General features: G+C 38.1%; 2 protein-coding genes across 7 annotated transcripts; one reads left to right on the top strand and one right to left on the bottom strand.

The window, feature by feature from the left end:
* Window positions 1–466: 466 nt before the first annotated feature.
* Window positions 467–12,303, bottom strand: LOC131768513 (uncharacterized). 6 transcript variants are annotated; one of them, XM_066161604.1, is made up of 5 exons: window positions 12,169–12,303; window positions 10,548–10,677; window positions 3,588–3,957; window positions 2,019–2,122; window positions 467–1,761 (listed from the first exon to the last, which is right to left on the bottom strand). In XM_066161604.1, exons 3-5 carry the CDS (start codon window positions 3,946–3,948, stop codon window positions 1,291–1,293), a joined length of 936 nt encoding a protein of 311 aa, XP_066017701.1. In that variant the 5' UTR covers window positions 3,949–3,957; window positions 10,548–10,677; window positions 12,169–12,303; the 3' UTR covers window positions 467–1,290. The 6 variants fall into 6 exon arrangements, with proteins under 6 accessions (XP_066017701.1, XP_066017697.1, XP_066017698.1 ...); XM_066161600.1 differs by lacking the exons at window positions 10,548–10,677; window positions 12,169–12,303 and adding an exon at window positions 9,059–9,386; XM_066161601.1 differs by lacking the exons at window positions 10,548–10,677; window positions 12,169–12,303 and adding an exon at window positions 8,514–8,665.
* Window positions 12,304–14,737: 2,434 nt separating this feature from the next.
* On the top strand, window positions 14,738–20,709 carry LOC131768512 (uncharacterized). The gene is made up of 9 exons (XM_059084237.2): window positions 14,738–15,075; window positions 15,626–15,776; window positions 17,572–17,623; window positions 18,169–18,272; window positions 18,475–18,556; window positions 18,813–18,859; window positions 19,172–19,234; window positions 19,477–19,551; window positions 20,206–20,709. The coding sequence occupies exons 2-9, from the start codon at window positions 15,774–15,776 to the stop codon at window positions 20,293–20,295; spliced, it is 516 nt and encodes a 171-aa protein (XP_058940220.1). The 5' UTR covers window positions 14,738–15,075; window positions 15,626–15,773; the 3' UTR covers window positions 20,296–20,709.
* Window positions 20,710–21,124: the final 415 nt, after the last annotated feature.

Raw genomic sequence — 21,124 nt, 5'->3', positions numbered from 1 at the left:
GTTAACTTTTGTATAGTTGAACAAATGACTGAGTTCTCAGCACGTTTTTTTTTTTTTTAAGACTGATAACTTAAAACCTCTCTACATGTTACCACTTTGCTGCCGTCCAATCCATACAAGAGAAAATATGAAATGGCACTTTGTGAGAAGATCAAATACACCTGAACCTCGCAAGCTTACATTCTCCAAAGAGAAATCCACCGACATAGGAGAATTAGATAGTCGAATTTCCGAACAGTTTCTCAAAGCCGAAAAAATTAAGCCCGTCAGATGCGCAGGTGTGTGAACTATTTCATCTCCACTCACTCGTCGCTATTTGCTGTCGCTGAGTCGGATTGCAAAATAACAGAAAAACTTACTCATTTTCCAAAAAAATCTGAGCAGTTTTTCACCGATCCTTAACAGTTCTTAACTTTTTAAATCATAAACTGTCAAAACTGAACGAAAGTTAAGACCTGGTGCCAAATAAAATGTTCATAACAACATGTAAAATTTTACTTTGTATCATTTCACAAATAAACCTATTTATTTACATAGTTAAATTACAAATATTATAATCCTTCGCAATAAAAGCATTCTTATAACTTAAATAACCTCTTAATTCAAAATAATACCCACAGGTAATAGAGCGATTAAAAAAAATTTAAATGATACTGTAACAGTTATTGGTGCTGAAAGTTATACAACAAAGGAAGAAACTTTCTTTGCTAAACACAAAAACAGATTTCAGCACAACACGAAATTTAAATCTTTGGCATGTTTACAGCGTAGTTTCATCACAAGAGAGAAAAGGTTCTAAAAACCTCTAAAATAACTCTATTACACCAATTTTTGCATGTAGCTTAAAAATCAGGTGCACGAGCAATAAAAATTGAACACGGATGCATGTCATTAGGAACCAGTCATAATATCGCCTGGGGAGAGAGAAGGTCGGAGAATTCTGGTGGAATCTTGCCTTGGAGAGGATCATGTAAATTTTTATTGCGACACAACCAAACTCCCCCAACCCCCCCCCCCCCTTTCCTCGCGACGAATAATGACCAGTCCCTTATATAGATTAGAAAGGATGCTTGAGCTTTCCTATCCTTACGTATCTGCTGGTGAGTTATGACAGTCAAAAGTCACCAGTTCAGTGGTCAGTAAGATTATTGCTCTTCTCTGAAGCGCGCTTTAAAATCTAACCCCCCCTCCAGCCCCCAAAAATATCAGCTGGCCTCGTAAAAAGACAAAATCGTTTGTGACCAGGGTCCCCTGACATGGGCACGCTCCAAGGCAAGCTATTTGTGCGCTCTACAAATTGGTTCCTAACTCGCGTAGAATCTCGGACAGAGATGGTCCAATGTCAGTATTATTATCGGGAAACACAACAGCATGACCCGCGTCTTCTTGTATCTCAGCCATTAAACACGCTTCGAGATCGAAATTGAGAAGATCAAAGAGACGCGAAGTTTGCTGCTCTAGAAAGCGCGATGCATCCAGTCCTACAAAGCCTGATGTATCCGAGTCAACCTCGGGTGATGTTCGGGTTTCTGATGTAGACTCCTCGTCCGAAGATGCGTCGCTATCAGGCATCATCTCAGGTAATGAATGCGCCTCGAGATCTGAATCAAGAAGTCCTTGACAACGAGCAGAATACGCTCTTCCATCCTTATCGCTGATTGCTACTGTCCAATGTTCGTTCGAATATGCATATGATTTGTAAGCGCTATAGAAATCCTTCACCATCACTTCCTCAAAAACGCACTCCTCACTATCTGCGTCCTGTTAGAAAATAGATAATGATTGAATTAAAATGGTTTAATTGTATTTATTCACCTATTTATTCATTTATTAGCGATATATAAACAGATTGGCCCAGTTCAGCTTCAAAGCTGGTTCACATGGGGGCCTGGATAAACAACAAGGAGGCCAGACCACAACACCGGGAGCTACGTTCTTTACTCTTTGCAAAAGTGTATGGGTTTTCTATTGTTCTAAGTTATTTTCATAAGAGATCTACGTTTTATATCTAGACTCACCGTGGCGCGAAGAGTTCCAGAATCATCGATTGTAAGAAAGAACTCGGTTTCTACTCCTGCGATTTTCACTAAGCCGGCCCCCACTGAGCATATTTCTACGATTGCTGTCAAATGGAAGTAAACACGCTAGTTAGGAACTCTGTCATCTAATTTATCTCAATTAACTTAGAGAAAAGGTAACATAACATGGAATTGACCTCTGTAGCTGATTGGATTGTCCATGCTATGAAAAATATTAGATTTGATAACGAAGTCCATCAGAGCCGCGAGTTTAAAGATGAGCAGGCGAGTTAAATGTAACTTAGGATCCTCGCTCTTCTAGAGACCGAGACAGCGACTAAGAACGAATCAGGTCCACAAGCACGGGAAAAGTTGTAAAATTATGGGACCATTCATTATTTATCGTCGGTGGGAGAGGAGGGGGTCAGAGAATAGGGGGGGATCATATTGGATCATATAAAGGGGAAACGGAGGGAGGATTAGTCGTCGTCAACAGTGTCTGAAGAGAAGACTAAAGAAACTGACTGCCAACTAACTGCCAAAGCGGGAGGATCAAAAGAATATCGCAGAGGCTTATGGGGAATCAGGTCAATTTCATCAAGACACAACCAAATCCCTCCTTCCCTAGCTGTCCCCTCAACTGATAAATAATGCCTGGTCGAGAAAAATCATCTGGTTAGGTAAGTGACCTTGGTCTGATGTAGACGAATTTTGACATCGCGGTAGTCTGACTTCGTTTCCGGCTTAAAATAAGCCTTACTAATATGTCCCAAAAGTTACTTGTCAACAGCTGTGATAGCAATGCTTAAGAGATCCATTGATATAAACCATTATGAGCATTTTAAAGTACTGACAGTTTTAAAATGGTTTGCATCCGAGTACAGCAGTCGATCATGCAGCAAAATGTGTACAATGTGGGTAGTCCTAGAAAGCTTACTGTCGGTGTCAGTGATAGCCATATATTTCGACTATCTTAGCAACCATTCAATATTTAAATCGCCTGGGGTCGGGAGGGGGGGGGATATTGGCTTTGTCACAGAGGGTTGTTCAATACACTTAAACCGCTACAATTCGTCAAAGGGCATGTACGGGGGGTGTCACGATAACATTTACCTGATCTCCCTTAAGGCTTTGTAATATTTTCATGATCCCCCTTCATTGGCAGTTTATAGGAAGTCAATTTTCTATAGCAGCCCTCTCACTGCTCAGTTGGCGACGATTGATCCCCTCCTATATTCCCCTTCAAAACCGCGTGATCCTCTCTCAAAATCCTCCACCCCTCCCCCCCCCCCCCCAGTAGTAATTCCCTCACCAAGAACGCTTTTTGTCAGTCAAATTTAATTACATTCGAATGACAAAATTGTTGAGTGTTCCAATTTGTGGTGTTGTTGTTGGCTGCAGAACCTAAGCAGCTTTCGTCAAATGCAATCCGTCTAATGTTGACATCCGCTCAGGTTGTCCAAACGTCAGTCTTTATTACAGAGAATAGTCCAATTCAAGGCTTCCCTCAACAATCGATCACGTACTTTTTTTTTATGGAGTAAACAAAGCTACAAAATGTAAACTTACCATAAGGGCAATCTTTCTGCTTTGTTCCTTTGACACTACCATCCGGTTGAATCGTTAAATAATAGCCACTGCGGAAAAGTAGCCTTCGCCTCCTGCCACATCTCCTTCCCATGAGAAACTCGCAGCAATCCTCAGCGTTCGTGTTTCTGGAGTGCTTCTCCCTCCATTCCAACGGCGAGAGGGGTGGTGTCCTTTTATTCCACTCTCTCTTGAGCAGCTCTTCCCAATCCGTGTGGCGAAAGGGATGGGCTTTGGTCCTCATTCGGTAATTTCCTCGTCTGGAACTTCTTGGGAATGGGTGAACAGGTATAGGCATCTGTCTTTTTACTTCGCAAACGGTGTTGTCGTAAATACTTGTCATCCTGTGAGACTGCCGAGAGAAGAAGAAGATTAAAATAATTTTTTTTTTTTTTGCAACCTGTTCTATGCTACATATGTAAATCACCGCGAGCTGTCGAGGCTTGTAATGTAAAGTAGTCTAATTCCACGAAACCGCACAACCGGGCTATCAAGTGTCAGAGGTAATGACTTTCAGTGTTTCACGTCAATAGACAACCATTTCGAGCCGAGTGGGAATTTCGATCGATGACTGGCTTCTAATCCAAGATCTTCTTTCAATCAGGAGACCCAATCCCGCTGGCCTTTTTGAACAATAGCAAATCAAACGTGAGTTATCCTTCTCCTTAGAGAAAGCTCGTGGTTGTCGCACCAAGTCGTGGGGTTCGCCACAACGCGGAATAAAGGAAGATTTTGCCGCCATTAACATAGCCAAAATTGCCGGTGGATTGTGAAAAAAAAAAAACCTATGTAAAGAAGGGCATTGGAGCATGTCTCACCACTTAACAAACACCATACCAGCCAGTTATGCTTAGTTCGAAATAGTTCTTGCCGAATGCGCAAGGACTCCCAATGCCAGCCTTTTAAGCAAAGACCGGCAGGACAAACTCGTTTGCACGCTGACTCAAATTAACCTGATCACTGCAATATTGTGTTTTTTCATAGTTTACCTTAAAATAGATATCCGAGTGTTTCTGACGTTCATAATGATTGTGTGAGACGAGAAGGTATTGTTTCAGGCCGTACTACTTGATGGACCATCATTGATAAAACACGCGCATTAATTTAAAGCTTACGATAATCTGGGGATACCACTGACTTTACGGAAAGGGATCTATCGAAATTCTCTTTAATAGCACGTTTTACCTACACTTAAAGCATGTTGCAAAGAGGCTCAAGAAAAGATCTGACTAAAAATAGGTAAAGCTCGACTGAGAATAGAAGAACATCAAAGTTAACCGTGTTTATCATATGCCATTCTGAGATTCAGAGGGATATAAGAATATTTGTTTGTGTGTAATCCTTCTGTGTTAAAACTTTAGCCACTATAACTAAAACTCAAGACGTGCTTACCAAACCGAAAGAACAAAAGGAAAAAATCCGGCTCGAGCCGATTTCGCTTCTTAGAGTTTGTGTCACGGAAACGTTACGATATTGTAAAGTATACAACAAAATCCGAAAGAAACGGCAATGCTAGCTACCGAACGAAATATAAATTGTTGATTGTAAAAACGAAGCTAGATTTCGCACATAAAAAGTATTAAGATATTATCTTTATACTGAGGTTCACCAGAGAATAATTATAAGTGATTAAAAAAAAGACAATTTACCTTAGAGATCCACTAACGTTTCTCTTGTTATTCGGGGTTTTTTTTAGTGAATATTTTAGTCAATGTGGTTAAAATGTCTTTCTTACAACAGCAAATTGTGCAATTAACATTTTTCTGTGAATCTTTGCCTTTTGGTCAGAAACCACTCGTTATAATTTAAATACATGATTTCCCATGTATCAAGCCTTGATACGTCAGTTAAAACAATTATTTATCACATACTTCAAGCTATCAATCATCAACTGTCTATGTTAAACGTTTTGAAACAAATTTCGATCTTTAAAAGCTTATTTCTGGTTGTTTTTACTTTGCAATTTTCGAATTCTACCCATCATCAAAGTGTTAGTGAGAGATGAGGACTTTGTCACATTTTAAAACGCCCGCAAGAGATTTCGTGCGAAGGCGGGATGTTCTGTTTCGTCGAATCACCACTCGGCCGTTAAAAAATGTGGCCTTGAACCTAAGAAATGGCCCACGCCAGACGCAATCAAAGCAGTATTCGTGAAAATTTCATGAATAAAGAGACTAATGGCGCCATTAGTAAGTGCTATTTTGTGTGTAAAGGGAAAGAAATACTTCTATTCGAAATGCGAAAACAATTCTTGCCATCCTTGTAACTATTAGTTCCGAGATAAGATCGAATTTCCGAGCGAAACGATATCTCTATATATGAGAATGATGAGCACTTGTGAAAAATATTACTACAAGTGCATACAAGTACAAAGGCACGTACCAGCTTCAACCGAGTGTTACTAAACTCAAAGGCTATTGGAAGTAATAAGACAATCAATATTAGTATATGTCTACATTTGTCCGTTAAAATGACAGTTTTTCTCAATTTTTGACCTGTTTTAGAATTTGGACACTTTCTGGCAACGTAATATGAAAAAAAGTTGTGAGGATGTTTGGGATCGGAAGTGTTTTCGACAGAGGTAACATGCTTTGTGCACGTGTGGAGAAGATAGCACTTTTTGATCCCTAACGTGACGGAAACAAAGGATATAAAACGATTAGGACTATTTCAATGATGTTGAAGGGCGTCACAGGTATAACGAGTTGAAATCATTTTATTGGTATACGGATTTGAATCGAGGCAATTCTGTAAATCCAAATTATATTTATTGGTTGTACTCTATAAGTGGCTGACAAAAGAAACAATTATTCTTCAAACAGTTGACACTACATTGCAGTACATATAATTAGTGTTTGATAAATTGGATCACAATAATCGAAGTTTTAGACAAATGTCTTGTATGCACTTGTTAGTATAAGCAGTGTTAAAGTGACCCTTGTAGTGACAACTCGAGATAGTAAATTTTGTTTTAAGTCGTCCATCAACGAAAATTCCCGTTTCATTATTTGAAATTTTATTCAAAATAAATTGTATCAACTAAAAGTGATTTATAAGGCTTTGAAGACCGAGGAGGAGGCCGCCTCTTAAGTTGGCAGTTGGTAACCTTCTTAACAGTAAAGAAAAAAAATCACTCTTCACGAACAAGAAAAACACGTAGCAATCAATGCATTGATTAACCTAGCACAGGAAATTTCCCCTTGCAACAACAATGAACAAATATTTAATGATAAACCATAGGTAGGAACAAGAAGTAGAGTACGTACATTCCTGTCTGTGATATTCATTGCAAAATTCAATTCCATTTTCAAAAAGACCCTTTGTGGTCCCTCATCAAATATTAGCGATCGAGCAGATTTGGATGTTCAATATCAGCTTTAATTTTGGAGTTCATCGGATATTGCGGGAAAAGTTGATATCGGAAGCTAGTAAACGCACGCGATTTCCCAAGATCTTAAAGAGAAGTTTGCGGAGGAAAACAAAATGAAGCCTGTTTGTCTACTTTTGTCTGTTGTTTACTAGTTTTTGTTTTGTTTGGAGATCCTAGTTGGCTATGTTGTTTATCTTCATCGCTTTGATAATCCGTGCATGCTTTCTCTCCAGTGCCAGAGCGGACGCCCATCCAGTGACCGGCCAAAGTTTTTAAACCTTTTAAAGCTAAATCCTTTCAGTTAAAAATTGCTAAAATAGGCTTATAGTGAAAAATGATATCCAACGTTCAGTTAATTAAACTCGGTGTTTTTTGCACGTGAGTTCCCTTACTTTCCGTGTAGACGTACCTTGTGACGAGCAATACGGAACTACATGCAACTTGGAATTAAGGATCGAAGCCGTAAAAAAAAATTTGATTCCTTAAACTTAAGGAAGCCTTTCAGAGGGAACAATATACGTAAACAAGACTCGTTAAGAATGGAGAAGATTGGCAAACGACGAACTTGTCTAAACTTTCCAAGATGCACATGTTTAGTAGCTTTTGTAGATCACGCTCCTCCGGTCCGAGTTCCTAGTATTTTTAATTTTTTTTCAACAGCAAACAAAATTTTTCTTGCGACCGTGACCTGTTTACACTGAAGGATTTAACACTCGATATTTATCGGACGTGACAGGTGAAGTCAACCGTGCGTGTGTCCAGCGTAAAAAGCATTTGTTATGCAAAGACACTGCGATTGTGTCAGTGGACGCCAGCATAAAATAGAAAATGATTTTGGATTAACCGTACGAATGGCCAAGGAAATTTAACAATAGAAAGGCAGAGAAGTCATTCTCTATCGATCAACGCTTGGCACAATTAATTCGTCAACCGCACATTAAAACTCTTCGATAGAATAACATTCAAGTAGTTTTGTCGGTTTTGTGTGCATTGACGTCGCTGATCCCTCTAATGTACTTTTGCTCAGTTTTTTTCAGTCTAGGATCGCACCCCATGAAGTTCTAGTTGTTACAGTCTTCCGGATTATAAGACTCAAGTGGAGAATCTGCTAACCGAAGCAACTTTAAACAAGATTTGCCTGTTTAAGAAGTCTTTACTAAATCATAGAATCCTTGTTGCGAGACATCACTGAGATGTTTCATAAAGTGACATATTTTAACACAATCCGGTTTATAGACAAACATGATAGTTTCGCCCTTTGCCACCTAAAATGAACGTTATGCTAAAGATTAACGCTAACATTCTCATTAGGGGCATAATATAAACGCTCTTTACGCGTTTGGCATTCTTATCTTAGAAGGACGCGTTCGTCGATTTTCATGGTCTGTGCTAAACCTTTCCAATTCTTAATCTCTTTATCATGTGACCCCTTAAAATTGTTATTGTTATCTAATCGAAAAGTAACTCAACTGCTGTATTTACACTCCACTTGAAGGAATAGTTAGGAAGCAATAACGTAAATTTAAAGGTCAAAATACCTTAAAGGTGTTCTCCAGTCAAGTTTTTCTCCGAAATCATGGCAATTTTAAACGACGATTGCATGAAGCGTTTTCGCCCCCTCTTTTGACCGGATATGACAAGGTAAACAGCACCGCGTAAATATTACATTGTGATGCTAATAAAAAGCGCAATGATATAGCGTTTATTTTTCTCCAACGACGCGTAAGGAAGATAGTTAGTTGCTGAGTATTGTTGGTAAACCACAAAATATTTTACGGCCCACGAGCCATTGTTCTGAAGGACAATATCGCGAGGCTTAAACTGGCCCGAGGGGTTTGTAAAATACGACGCCGTACAGACTCCATACGAGGGACCTTTTGTTAGCATTCTCTCCGAACCTTATCTCCTTTATCTTATCTTTCTTTTAAAAGGACAATGAAATTTCTAGACTTATCAATTGGTAGTTTAATACGTTCGAAATCACGCCTTTCAGTCATGTACACGATGAACTATGGCGATACCTGCCCAGCGTATAACTTTGAATAGCACAAAGTGTCACACTAAGGCATCGCGTTAGACTCACCTCTTTTAAATGGTGGGTATACTTGAAATAGTTCCTTCAACAACCGTAGAATCTCTTGCAGTGGAATTATTCTCAGTTGACACCAGATTTAGTTTGCAACAGACAAGGGAATCACCACGTTTAGTTGGAGTTTAAATTTTTTTGTCTCAAAAGGTGCTCATAAATATAGTTGTTGACAGATGTCTGTTGAAATGAGTCGCCTTATGAACTGTCATCGCTTCATGTCAAAGACGTTATTGTGATGCCCTAAAAACTACTGTCTTTTGTTGCGGCAAATTATTTCAATTAGCACGTGTCATTTGGTGCAAGAGAGCAGATCGAATATCGTTGTTTGAAAGCCTGGAACTAATAAAAATCTTATTGTTTTGGTTTTCCATGATTTGTTTTCAGGCCAGTAATTTACTTATCTCGTTGCTTACCACAGAAGCGAAGAATGTGATGGTAGTCGTGATAACACGAAAAAGGAAAAGAATTACATTCCGGGAGATGGCGTGGAATATATTTCGAACCGGAGGTGTTGTTAACCGCGGGCAGATATTTGCCCTCTCATGTAATATCAGGAAAAAGTTAGTGACGGTTTCCGTGCGCTAACTTTCGCGCACAGTTTTACTACTGTACATGCGTACTACTTGGCAGAATTTGTCGGCAGTTCTAGGCCGCAGGGGTCTAACACATCCAAATGAACCTTATGAAACTCGGCAATATTTGGCCTTTGGAGTATTTTACGCCAGAGTAATGGCGACCTGTTACGGTCACATGACTTAATAAGGTTCTTTCGATGTGCAGCGCAGTTTTTCTTGAGATCAAAGCTTGGAAAACTCAAACGAAGCAAATTGAACATACCTAAGCACATTCAAAACAACAGCTTGAATCATCAGAAAATGATCTAGGAAAATCAATCCGTCCAAAATATGGAGACTGTATACTTTATCTAACCTTGGCCCCCAGAAAATATAATAGTTAAGCTGATATATGTATATTAGTGTTTCGATATTTTATGGCTGTTTGTACATGTATCCTTGGCAAAAATGTGTTGTTTATTTAACATAATTAGCAAGTTTAAATTAAATAAAGTCTGCGCTAATTTTTTTGTTATGAAGTACAAACTACTGACGCATTTCCTGGGTGTTGTGAATTAGGTTGAACAATAAACATCGGGGGAAATTTTTTGAAACAGTTCCTCAAGAAACGTAGTTACTTGTGACAAAATCTCAATTATGGAACGGTGGCAATACAAAAATAGTGACACAATAAACAATACTAAAGTGACGATATACTATAAGATATTAGGGGCTAAATTAGTCGAGTTCAAATCTATTCCAGCGACACGAACCATCCGGAATCTGCTCAGACATAATAAACGAGATAAAATCGAAACAAATTACATAAGCCCGACATCTCAATTTTTTCTGCAATGGCTCTTACCGTAATTCAATTTGATGAGTATTCTCTTCATCTCACAGAACAAATATAACTAACCAATACTCACCTTTATAAGTAGGGTCAATGGGTTTCTATGGCTCTGAATCGAATATGGCGAACTCGCCGGTAAACTCGTGATGCAACACGTTCTATTACTCCAAAGAACTGGCTTAAAACCACGTTTTTCGCTAATTTTCCTGTTGAAGCAAGCACTTCAGGTCTGTCAATGAATAATTTCCTGCGTGTTTACGAGGGCAGGTGTTAAGTTACGATCTCTATTTCCTTTCTCAGTGACGAGGTGTTTATTCAGGGATTCGCGTCTGAAGATTAAAACACAAAAATTTCCGTCACATTTGCTGACACCTTGGAGATAAAAAAGGGGAAAAAAACCGCTAAGTGCCTCCTGTACTTGACAGCTCTAGTTGATAAGACGTCAAAAGTTGGACGCCATAAAAAATAATAAATTGATCTTTAGGCAATATTCCAAAGTTCTAAAATATCCATGCATATATCCCATGACTTTGTAGGTCAGCTGAATCACACGGGGCACATTTGCGTGTAGCTCGTTGATCAGTGACCACCGCCGCTTCCGGTCATAGTCCAAAAACCCACTCAAAATAGTTATGCTGATTTAATGAAAATTTGAACGTTTGTGTAATCCAATTCTTTAAGATATGTTCGACGTTAAGTTACAAAATAAACAAAAATAAAACATCATGTAAAGTTAATGGAATCTGAAAGCACTTGGGAAGTTCACTCGATTCTTATTTTTTTTTCCTTTTGTCGAGGAGTAAGGAAAGGGGTTAGATTTGATTAGCACACGTCTCGCAGGTAAGCAAGCGTTTTTCCAGCTATTTTGGCATTTGTTCAAGTTACAACTATGGTAATCAAACTAAGGGTAAAGAGCTATTCAAGTGACTCTCTACCGGCTCAAGAGGTAGGGAAAAAAAAACAAAAAACAAAAAAAAAGAATTGGATTCCAAATGTCTTCTAATCCATAACTCTCACTCTAACCTGGCCGATGCACATCACTCGTTTGGGAGTTTTTTTATATTTTATCAAAATAACACCTTTTAGCTGACAATTGAAGGTTTTTCAATTCTCATTACCTGTTTGCTGGACAACGCATTGATTATGTTGAGAGAATTTACATTGCAATCAGATCTGGGAATAAACATAAGATACCCTTGAACTTCCAGGTCTGACCTCAGCCAACTAATAATCTTGTTTCAGTCGTAGATAATATTTCTCCAGGCTTGAACAAGTCAACAACTAACTTGTTTCATGATGCGCTTTGACTAATTTCCATAATCTATAATAATACCCCGTGAATAATTTCGATTTCCATCGATCGATATTTTCGCTTCAACCGAATCTCCGATTAAGCCTCGTGAATACTGGTTCGGATCGCTTCAATAATCGCACATGGTGTGTTTCCAAGCACTTAATGGTTTTTGTACATACATATATATACATATATATATATAGAGTAAACAATGTTGCTTTCACTTTTATACTTTTAAATTGTAGCGGTAATTGATCCGAGCGGCCTAACGGATACCCATACATCCTATTTCTACCTTTTACTGTGCCTGGAGTAAATGAAAAACGGTTTCAATTCTCGGCACCGACATAATAACAAATGAAAACCTTCCAATACGATAAAAAAGATTGTTGCATTATCTTACCTTAAGATAGGAAATCGTTGAGACTTCAGACGATCAGCACAGACAATTTCGTCTCTTCTAGGTCCCTCTATGGAAAACTGTGCCCACGCAAACGGAAGTACCAGAATTTGCGGTTTTGCACCAGATCGTCTACCTAAGTGCTACTGAAGAAATGAAATTTCATACTCTGATCATGCTTGCCTCTTCCAGGGTTAAGTTTCTCTCGGTTACTTTAGATGTCGCATGTATCCGACAACGAGGTCTATCGGCCACAATGGTAATTTTATTTTAGATATGACACCGGACAACACCTCTTCAGATTGCAATGTGATATCATATCGGCCCCCTTATTTCACTCCCACGAGATCGAAAAACAAAAGAAGCGAAGTCAAGCGCACATCCTCTTGAAATCTCCTGCCAAGCTTAGCTAGATACAGAAATTCAAATTTTCACTGTTGTATTCTAAAATTGTTTGGTCTGAGTAGCTACATTTCTTTGTTTCTGTTTGTTTGCCTGTTCCATGTCTCCCACAGACCGGAAGAAAAACTGTTATGTTATTATGAAATAATAAAAAAAGCTGAAATCGCTCCTTTAATTCCCATGACCAAGCTGTAAGATCTTTCGCTGTATCAGTTTCATTTGTCAGAGAGCAGAGTTTAACGGGATTCTTCCGCTTTCATTACTTCCTAATCGATCGCGAAACCTGTTGCAGAGAAGGCGCGAATGAGGTCATCTATATATATTTACTGTTTGATCCTCTGTCATTCAAATAAAATAACCTTCTTGTAAAAAAAGATTAAAGTGATTTTCCGACGCATTTATTGAGGATTAAAGCTGAACGAAATCATGATAAATAAGGAGATGTGCATAAATAAGTTACATTTGTACGGATGTGGTCGTTGGCTCAGATGAATTCAAGTGTTGGTGAGTTAAAACTTAATAGTGCAGCCCATCTCAGTTAGAAGACGAGCACGCCACGTCATGAAAGCGTAATTCTAGTCGAGATGCATATGACTATGTCAAAGTTAAGGATAAACATGATATAAAAGAGGAGCTGGCGCGTAATGAAGGAATCGAACGCAAGCTAGCGCTATTTTTCCGATTTCCGTGATATCCTATGTTCCACCAGTCTCGCCGTATGGCTAGTAAATTTTCCGCCGGATACGGTGGCCTGCATGCCATAAATAAATACAGGCAGCGTATTTTACTCACAAAAAAGTTTGTCTGATTTTCATCGGAAATATACTTAGGCGGAAGCTAGATAAGCCAGGTCTGAAGGGCGGATGGTTTATGATTGGTTACCAAGTGTGGTATACAGGCTGATATAACCGAGGCAATGTTATGCAAATCAAAAAGTGCTATCTGTGGTCAGTTCAAAATTGATGTTTATCTTATTATGATATAGCTTTAATTCGTTAAAGGGAAATCTAATAAGTGCATCGGATCGAACCGCGTGACCTTGCTCTCGCACTCATGCAAGTGATTTGCTTGAATGCATACCCCTCTGAAACATGATTTTTAACGAGGGGGTTGGGAGGGGACACACCAGAGTCCTCTTATTTCGGTGGTGAATGATGGGAATCAAGTCTTGTAATGTCTTCACAAATTGTTTAGCAAGTATTGTGGTTAGCGAAATTATATGCCCTTAAACAAGTACCCAGCTATGCAATATCAAGAATCGGTCATGGGCAGAAAGGACACTGCCGAAATTGTAAATGGTCGAAGAAAGAGAAGCGTCGAGAGTTCATGTCGTAGACCGGAGGAGAATGTTTTGCCTTTGCTATGACGTCTAGTCTCGGATAAGGATAATAAATCGTAGGTTCTGTGCATGTCTCCTGCATCTTCTCTGTACTGGCAAGCAGGGGACGTTATAGAGTCTATAATCTTGTTGTTAGAGAGAGAGGCGCGCAGCTCCTGGAGTTGCGGCCAGGCCTTGTTATTGTGAATATAAGCGCCCATTTGAAACAGTTTTAAGCTGTACTGGGCCGAGTGGGCCACCTATCTAAATATCGAAAATAGATCAATGAATAAATAAAGTGAAGTTTTCAAGATTCACAAACCATAGGAAACGAAGTCATCTAGGGCAGACGACAGTTAGACGTCCCAAAATGCCTTTTGAAGGGTTCATTGGTACACGAGGTCCGGTGCTCTTCAACATGACATAACCGACTTGGCCCAGCTTTTCAGTAATTTGTAGCCTTATTTAATTACCTCTCAACAAAACCATCCCTTCATTTTTCTTCTAGAAATTTTCCCAACCTCTTCTCTGTTTTTCAATCAATTAACACTCGAGACCACCACGCTTCCTTTTGATAAAGATCATGCAATTCCGGCTCTAAATTTGCGGATAATTTTTCCGCCCTTGGAGCAAATATTGACTCATTATATGATGACAGAGACTCTTTAAAATTACATTCCGGTTGCTTCAATACTCACAGACATTTCCGCGGTTTGAGAGCCTATCACTTTTCACCATCTGGCTAGAATTCGCTCTAGTGCTCTCAGAAAGGATCATGACATGAGGTATACACACCCTGGCGAAAATTTACCGCAACAGAATCAGAGATACTTATTTGAAAAGAAAGAATTATGTCTCTAATGGTTTCTGTTGTTATAGTACGAGGTTAGTTAGAAATGAATCTCCAGAATTTCCTTCCTGTAGGCAACAATAGGCAGGACATAAAAACGCACTATCAGAAGATGGAATTGTCCAAGTGAAATGCACAAAGAACGCCCTCTTTTACTCAAAAAATATTCAAACGACCAAGGTTATCTGAAGAGAATCGACCCCGGTACAACTTCTTCACAGAACTACTGACGCATGGTCAGCCGCCTTTGTCTCGAATGCGCAAGCATTCCGTGCAGTGTTTGTGATAAGGCTTCCTGGCCTCAATCTTGTCTCCTGGGTCGGTCTCTTCTGGTAGAGTGGTGAGTACTGTGATCTCGGTGCTACTAGTACAGGATTGATCAAACTCCGGTTAGGTACTCGAAATAAATGTTCTTTTTCAACCCTTAAAGTAAAGGACCTAATTGATTGAATTACCCCATCGCGTTAGGCGGATTAGCGAAAGGTGTCATAGTGTTCGAGTGCTTCCTGTCTAAATTAATCTGTTTTGTTTTGATGAAGATACAAATTATTTCGCGGGAATACAATTAAGAATAACGAACAATTTCAAATTAAGATAATTAGAACTAATTTCATAGAACCCTTCCACGTCTTTTTTAGAATCAGTCTGATGGTGATCTCGTTACACTTAACGTAATTTCTGGCTCAAAGTTGGGCATGCAACGGTCAAAGCTGAACACAAAGGTGCTTTAGCTTTAGCTTGTAAGACTATGAAGCACCTTAAAAAACACTCTTTTTCTTTTAAAAGTAAAGGAAAAAACAAAGGTCCGTCTGGAGCTGGAATACCCTAAAAATGACTAAGGTTTGGGAAAGAAAGGTAGCTTAGCGAACCCCAGTCTTCTCTCATTTTAGCGGGAAGCGCGAAAGTCCACAATGCACCACGATTCTCCATGGTCATGTTCACCGCGTAAAACAAACACAATTCTGTTGTCAAACTGATTTCTAATCGCCAATCCTTGGATTACAGCTTTGCCATAACCGTGTGTTCAATATCAGATCAATGGTAGGTTATTTCAATTCTTCTGCTTCATCAACCCTCGCCCCCCTGTGATTTTCTTTCGAGGACAAAATTTGCAAACAAACGCTTGTTTGATGTGATATTGCACGAGTCTTATGTGATCGTTTACGATCGTTAGGGAGTGTAAACACCGGGAATTACAAAATTTGAACCAGAAAAGACTTTGTATAAACTTCATGTTAAGACACTGATCCGTTGCAAAGCCTTGCGCGTCGTTATAGTTTTACATCGTCTGGAGACTCCATAACTTAACTTTCACATCGTGAAATGCTCCGTTTGAAATGGAATTCTTGTGTTGCTGCCTAGAATAAGACGCGACGGTTAAACTTCTATCTTGAATTTGTGTTTACTTTTATGCTTTTCGTCTTATGAAACTGGAAAGCTATTACCACTCTTTTTCTCAAGGGAATGATCAATGGCGATTTTCCTGTCGTAAGTTGCAAGCTTGTCAGATTGTGTTCATGTACAGTGGTTTACCCCCATTAAGTTAAATTTCTGGATCGTGTTGCATCGAACATTTTCAATTCATGTTTTAGCCTCGTGTAAGTTTACTTGAGAACCTTCAACAGTCCTTTGTTGCAATTTTTATTCCGTTTAGTACTAAAAATTCCACTATCTGAGTATTTTTTCACAACGGGCAGTCTTACATCTAGGGGCTGGCTGCTTTATTGTACATTGTTCATGATCTTGTTTTAAAACGTGATCATTCATCCTCAGATCACTTACGTTAAGTTTTTTCCAGTTAGGAGTTGGGTTATACATCCTAGATATGTTTAAGTTTACAGTGATAATATATAAGTAGAGCCTCTCTTTGGTGCAAAAATTATGTATGGTTATTTGTCCATGAACATTATCTGTATCAAGATATAAACAGTTTACCAAGAGCAAAGCTTGAAGAAAGCTATGAGCTTTGAGTAACAAATAATGTCCAAGGACAAATGTTTGTACATATTTTCAGGCAAAACAGAGGCTATTGTGTTTATTATCCTTCAAATGTTTTGAAGGAATGTTTATGAACAGCTTATTGTATGCAGCATTTGATGTTTTCTTTTGTGTGTTCTCTGTTATGACTTAATAAACAGAAAAAGATTTCCCTTCTTCTGTAACAACCATAAAACCCTCAAAGAGCTATCCTAGTGGACATGCACGTAAGGTTTGAAAATTGGAGAATATCACTCGGGTGATTTGCTCAGATATCACCCAGTGTTAGCTGGGGGATATTTGTTCATGTGCTGTGTTTAGACCCACAGGAGCAAAAATATTTGATGGATCATAAAAAATTGTATACAGTTGTGAGAAAACAGCAGTCAGACATCAGGCACATGCAAAGGTATCAATTTTGGCTCCCTGCGTGCCAACCTCAAGCGCTACATTTAAAAAAAAATACATGACAAATGACTGCTGTTTAGGGAAATATGTGAAAAATGATTGAAATATTCATAGAAATCTTGATAAAGAAAACTGAACACTTTCCAAACACAAAGCTTATTCAAGTACAGGTATCCTGTTGATTACCATTCTGTTTTGAGCTTAACCAAAAAAGTTACATTTTACTAAAACAATGTGAACTAATGGCTTGAGTGGTTGGCTGTTTGTTACTTGTGAAAGAGAACTTGATCCTGACAGCCTAAAAGCATGCTACCACCAGGTAGTCATTGCTATGTTCACTCTTGCTTAGAACATTTGATTGCTCTGTCAGTGATGAGAACCTTCCATATACAGGGTGTATGTGTATGTACCTGGATGAATAGGCTGAATAACTTTCTTTTTCATTCTACAGGCAGCATCATACAGAAAAGGGGCTCTCTCGACAGGGCAGAGGAAGAAAACAGGTTGGTTTGAACCTTGTAAGAAATTTTATGTATTACTAAATGAATTTTGCCTGTAGCCAACAGACAACAAAGCCATCCAATTTAAAAAAAAAGATTGTGAGGGGTGTTTATGTTTATAACTTACCCATTGATTTTTGCATGACTATTGGCTATTTTACATCACGAGGGGCAAAATTACTGGGCAGTTATCACATGATAACCACTGTCGTTGTTGATATATGTCCTCCGATAATTTCTGTGGATAAGAAACAAAGCCAGCCAAACCATCCTTCACCTTTATGCTTGTTGGTTTCTATCAGAAATATCACTTGCTCCTAGCTCTTAATTGTTCAATTTTTTCCTGTGTAAATACCATATGGACAGACTTTCCATGAAGTATTTGGTATATACTTATTTTCCCCAATATCAACTGAAGATAATCTGGTTTTATTAATTGAGATGACATCATGAATTGGCCACCATAAAGAGTTTCTAAAGCTGATTTTTCAAGCATTAGCCCTTCGTCAGTTGATTGATTGCTAAATAAATGTGCCTGTTTAATTCAGGTCCAAAGCCAGAATTAACAGAAGAGCAGAAACAAGAGATTAGAGAAGCATTTGATTTGTTTGACACTGATGGATCTGGGACGATTGATGCAAAAGAGCTGAAGGTAAACGGTATTTAGTGTTTCTACAGAAAAGTTCTGCTAGAACCTATAGTTTGTTCTTGGGTCTTGTTCCAATTTTTTAACATATTACTTTAAATTGCTTAAAACAGAACAAAACTAACCAAACTAGTTTAAAAGGAAGCAATTGCTCTTAAACACTCAGATACTGCAAGTGTTTGGTTTTTGATTTGTAACGTTGTTGTAGGTTGCCATGAGAGCACTGGGTTTTGAACCAAAAAAAGAGGAAATCAAGAAAATGATATCTGACATTGACAAAGATGGATCAGGTATGATAACAATTTAAAACATTCTCATTACTGACATAATAACTTACTGTTTAACTTACAGGTATGTTGCAGGTGTGTATTGTAATGGTTCCTAAAGACTTAACAATTAATATTAGCTTTAACATACGGTGATAGTTTCAAAATGAGTTTCCTCAATTTTCACATGTGTTGGTGCCATTTATATCCTTGAGTCTTAAGCTGAACAAGCTCTACCTGAAGCCATACTAAAATGATCTTTTTCATTCTCTTTCTTTAGGAACTATTGATTTTAATGAGTTTCTCCAAATGATGACAGCAAAAATGGTGAGCTTAACACACATTACTTTTTGAACGACATTTAAAAAGAGTGAACCATGGACAGTGAGTTTTTGTTTCACGCTAATGTTTTTGTTTCCCTCTCTTTATTTTGTGCTGCTGCATAATCTGTGAAAGAAGAAAGATTGTGTTTTCATATAGACTGTACATTGATGAATACTGATTTTGTCAACATTATCAATGATACTACATAAATTTTTTTTTCATACCAGATGCAAATGCTGTAACTGTACAATATTGTAACCTTTACAATACTGTAAATTGTTTTCTCTGTCGCTGATTTTTGTTATTTCCTTTCAGAGTGAAAAAGATTCTAAAGAAGAAATTCTCAAAGCATTCAAACTCTTTGATGACGATAACACGGTAAGCATAAAACACTTACATACTGTATAAATATGTTGGATACAAAGTATCCTTGGAGATATCAGGAGTCTGAAAGACTTCCAGTAGGGTTGGGGTCTCCTTCAAAATAAAAAGGGGTACATTGTCAGGCTAAGTTTTTTAGCTATCCAGGTCTTAGATGTTGTGTATTTGGTATAGCATGTGCTGAATTTGACCAAATCTAAGAGAACTTACTTAGCATTTTTTTTTTTTTTTTTTAACAGGGAAAAATTTCATTTAAAAACCTTAAAAGAGTTGCGAAAGAACTTGGTGAAAATTTAACTGATGAAGAATTACAGGTAAGATTCTATTGTTTATGAGCTCTGTTGCACCTCCCAGGAGCAGTCCATTGGATAAAACAAATCTGTAGGGTTAAAAAATATGTTTTTTTAGTACTTATGTATTAAGCAGGACAGCTCTGTTGGGCCATGACTTCTCTGAAAAGTGTTGGGGAGGTAGGGTAGTCACTTGTGAAGCTATAAATGCAAGAGAATGCAGGCGTTTACTTTGTGGAGCAGTGAACAGATCTTTTCAAACAATTTTAAAACATATGAAGGCAAAATGAAAAACTTTTCACCAAACTTTGTCAGCGATTGGTAAGGCAAAGGTTGGGAGAAACCTAAATATTTCTTATGCTTACCCACCTCTCCCTTTCCTTCATGTTAGGAACAGCAAAACAAAATTTTTAAGGGGTTTCAGTTTCTAAAGAGGTCCAGTCAACACCCCTTTAACTCCCCTGAGTAACCAAGACAGAATTTCTCCTTACAATATCAAATACATTATCAAGCAGATAAGGGATGGGAATAAAGAAAAATATCAATTAGGGGATTATTAGTTGATTCATCATCAAATTCTCCACACAAACATATTGAGTATTATTTGGCAGACTGTAAAGAGAATTATTAATGAGATCTTGGCAGTGAAAGGGTTCATTTGTTTTTTCTGTTTTGCAGGAAATGATTGATGAGGCTGACAGAGATGGTGATGGGGAAATTAATGAAGCTGAATTCCTTCGTATTATGAAAAAGACAAGCTTGTATTAGACCTCAGTTCTGATGGCAGCAGATGTAAAAACAATGTTTTAAAGTGTACAGAATGTTGTCTTTCCATTCAAAGAAGTTTATCATCATCATCATCATCATATGACGCCAGTGATCTTATACATTAATTAAACAGCTAACCATTGCTCAAAAAATAATGCAGAATTTGTCAGTCTTAGTCACTTTACTTAACATTTACTATTTTTGATCAGCTCTTTGCAACAAAGTTTTCATTGATCACAATTTTAATTTATTACATTTAGAGGGAACTCTCAGTAGTTACTTAACACCAGTGATATGTACAGTTGTCCAAAAAAGATGACCAACAGCTGTAACAGCAGTGACATTTTAATCCTTCTGGTCAAGTCTGATCATCTTGAGGGTAAAACTAATTAAAATAAACTTGTTGAAAATCAATTACATCAGGATTGATTGAACTGGACCTTAGAAACTGTCTTTAACTCTTTAAATCCCAAGATCTGATTGTTAATTCTCCCCTCTAGCAGATACACATTTCCTGGTCAAATAGTAACAAGAATTTGGTGTTAGATCAAGATGACAACTTCTACCTGATCAGTTTGAGTATTCTCGTTACCTGTTTGAAGGATAATGTGTGGATATTATATGAGAAGTTACATGTTAATCACCTCTGGGGGTTAAAGGGGTAAGTCTCTGATACTTTGTTTCTAGAGTTTGGAAACTAGTCAATGGCTTGCCTTGCTTCCTAAAACTCTATGGCAACAGCAAGGGTTTTTTTTTTTTGGATATAGCTTTTTCAGTGCCCCCCTAAATCAGTCCATTTGTAGTTAACGAGATTATAAGATATGCACGA

Source organism: Pocillopora verrucosa, chromosome 14 (assembly GCF_036669915.1).
Source record: "Pocillopora verrucosa isolate sample1 chromosome 14, ASM3666991v2, whole genome shotgun sequence".
Taxonomy (NCBI): domain Eukaryota; kingdom Metazoa; phylum Cnidaria; class Anthozoa; order Scleractinia; family Pocilloporidae; genus Pocillopora; species Pocillopora verrucosa.
The sequence above is the reverse complement of the archived record's forward strand: the minus strand, read 5'-3'. Positions and strand labels throughout refer to the sequence as shown.

Excerpts from the sequence above, each read along its gene's own strand:
- LOC131768513 (XM_066161604.1), bottom strand. The coding sequence starts at position 3,948 with ATGACAAGTATTTACGACAACACCGTTTGCGAAGTAAAAAGACAGATG. Across the intron at positions 2,123-3,587 it reads GCAGAAAGATTGCCCTTATG|CAATCGTAGAAATATGCTCA; the intron begins GTAAGTTTACAT and ends TCCATTTGACAG. Across the intron at positions 1,762-2,018 it reads CTGGAACTCTTCGCGCCACG|GACGCAGATAGTGAGGAGTG; the intron begins GTGAGTCTAGAT and ends ATTTTCTAACAG.
- LOC131768512 (XM_059084237.2), top strand. Across the intron at positions 18,273-18,474 it reads TTGATGCAAAAGAGCTGAAG|GTTGCCATGAGAGCACTGGG; the intron begins GTAAACGGTATT and ends ACGTTGTTGTAG. Across the intron at positions 18,557-18,812 it reads CATTGACAAAGATGGATCAG|GAACTATTGATTTTAATGAG; the intron begins GTATGATAACAA and ends CTCTTTCTTTAG.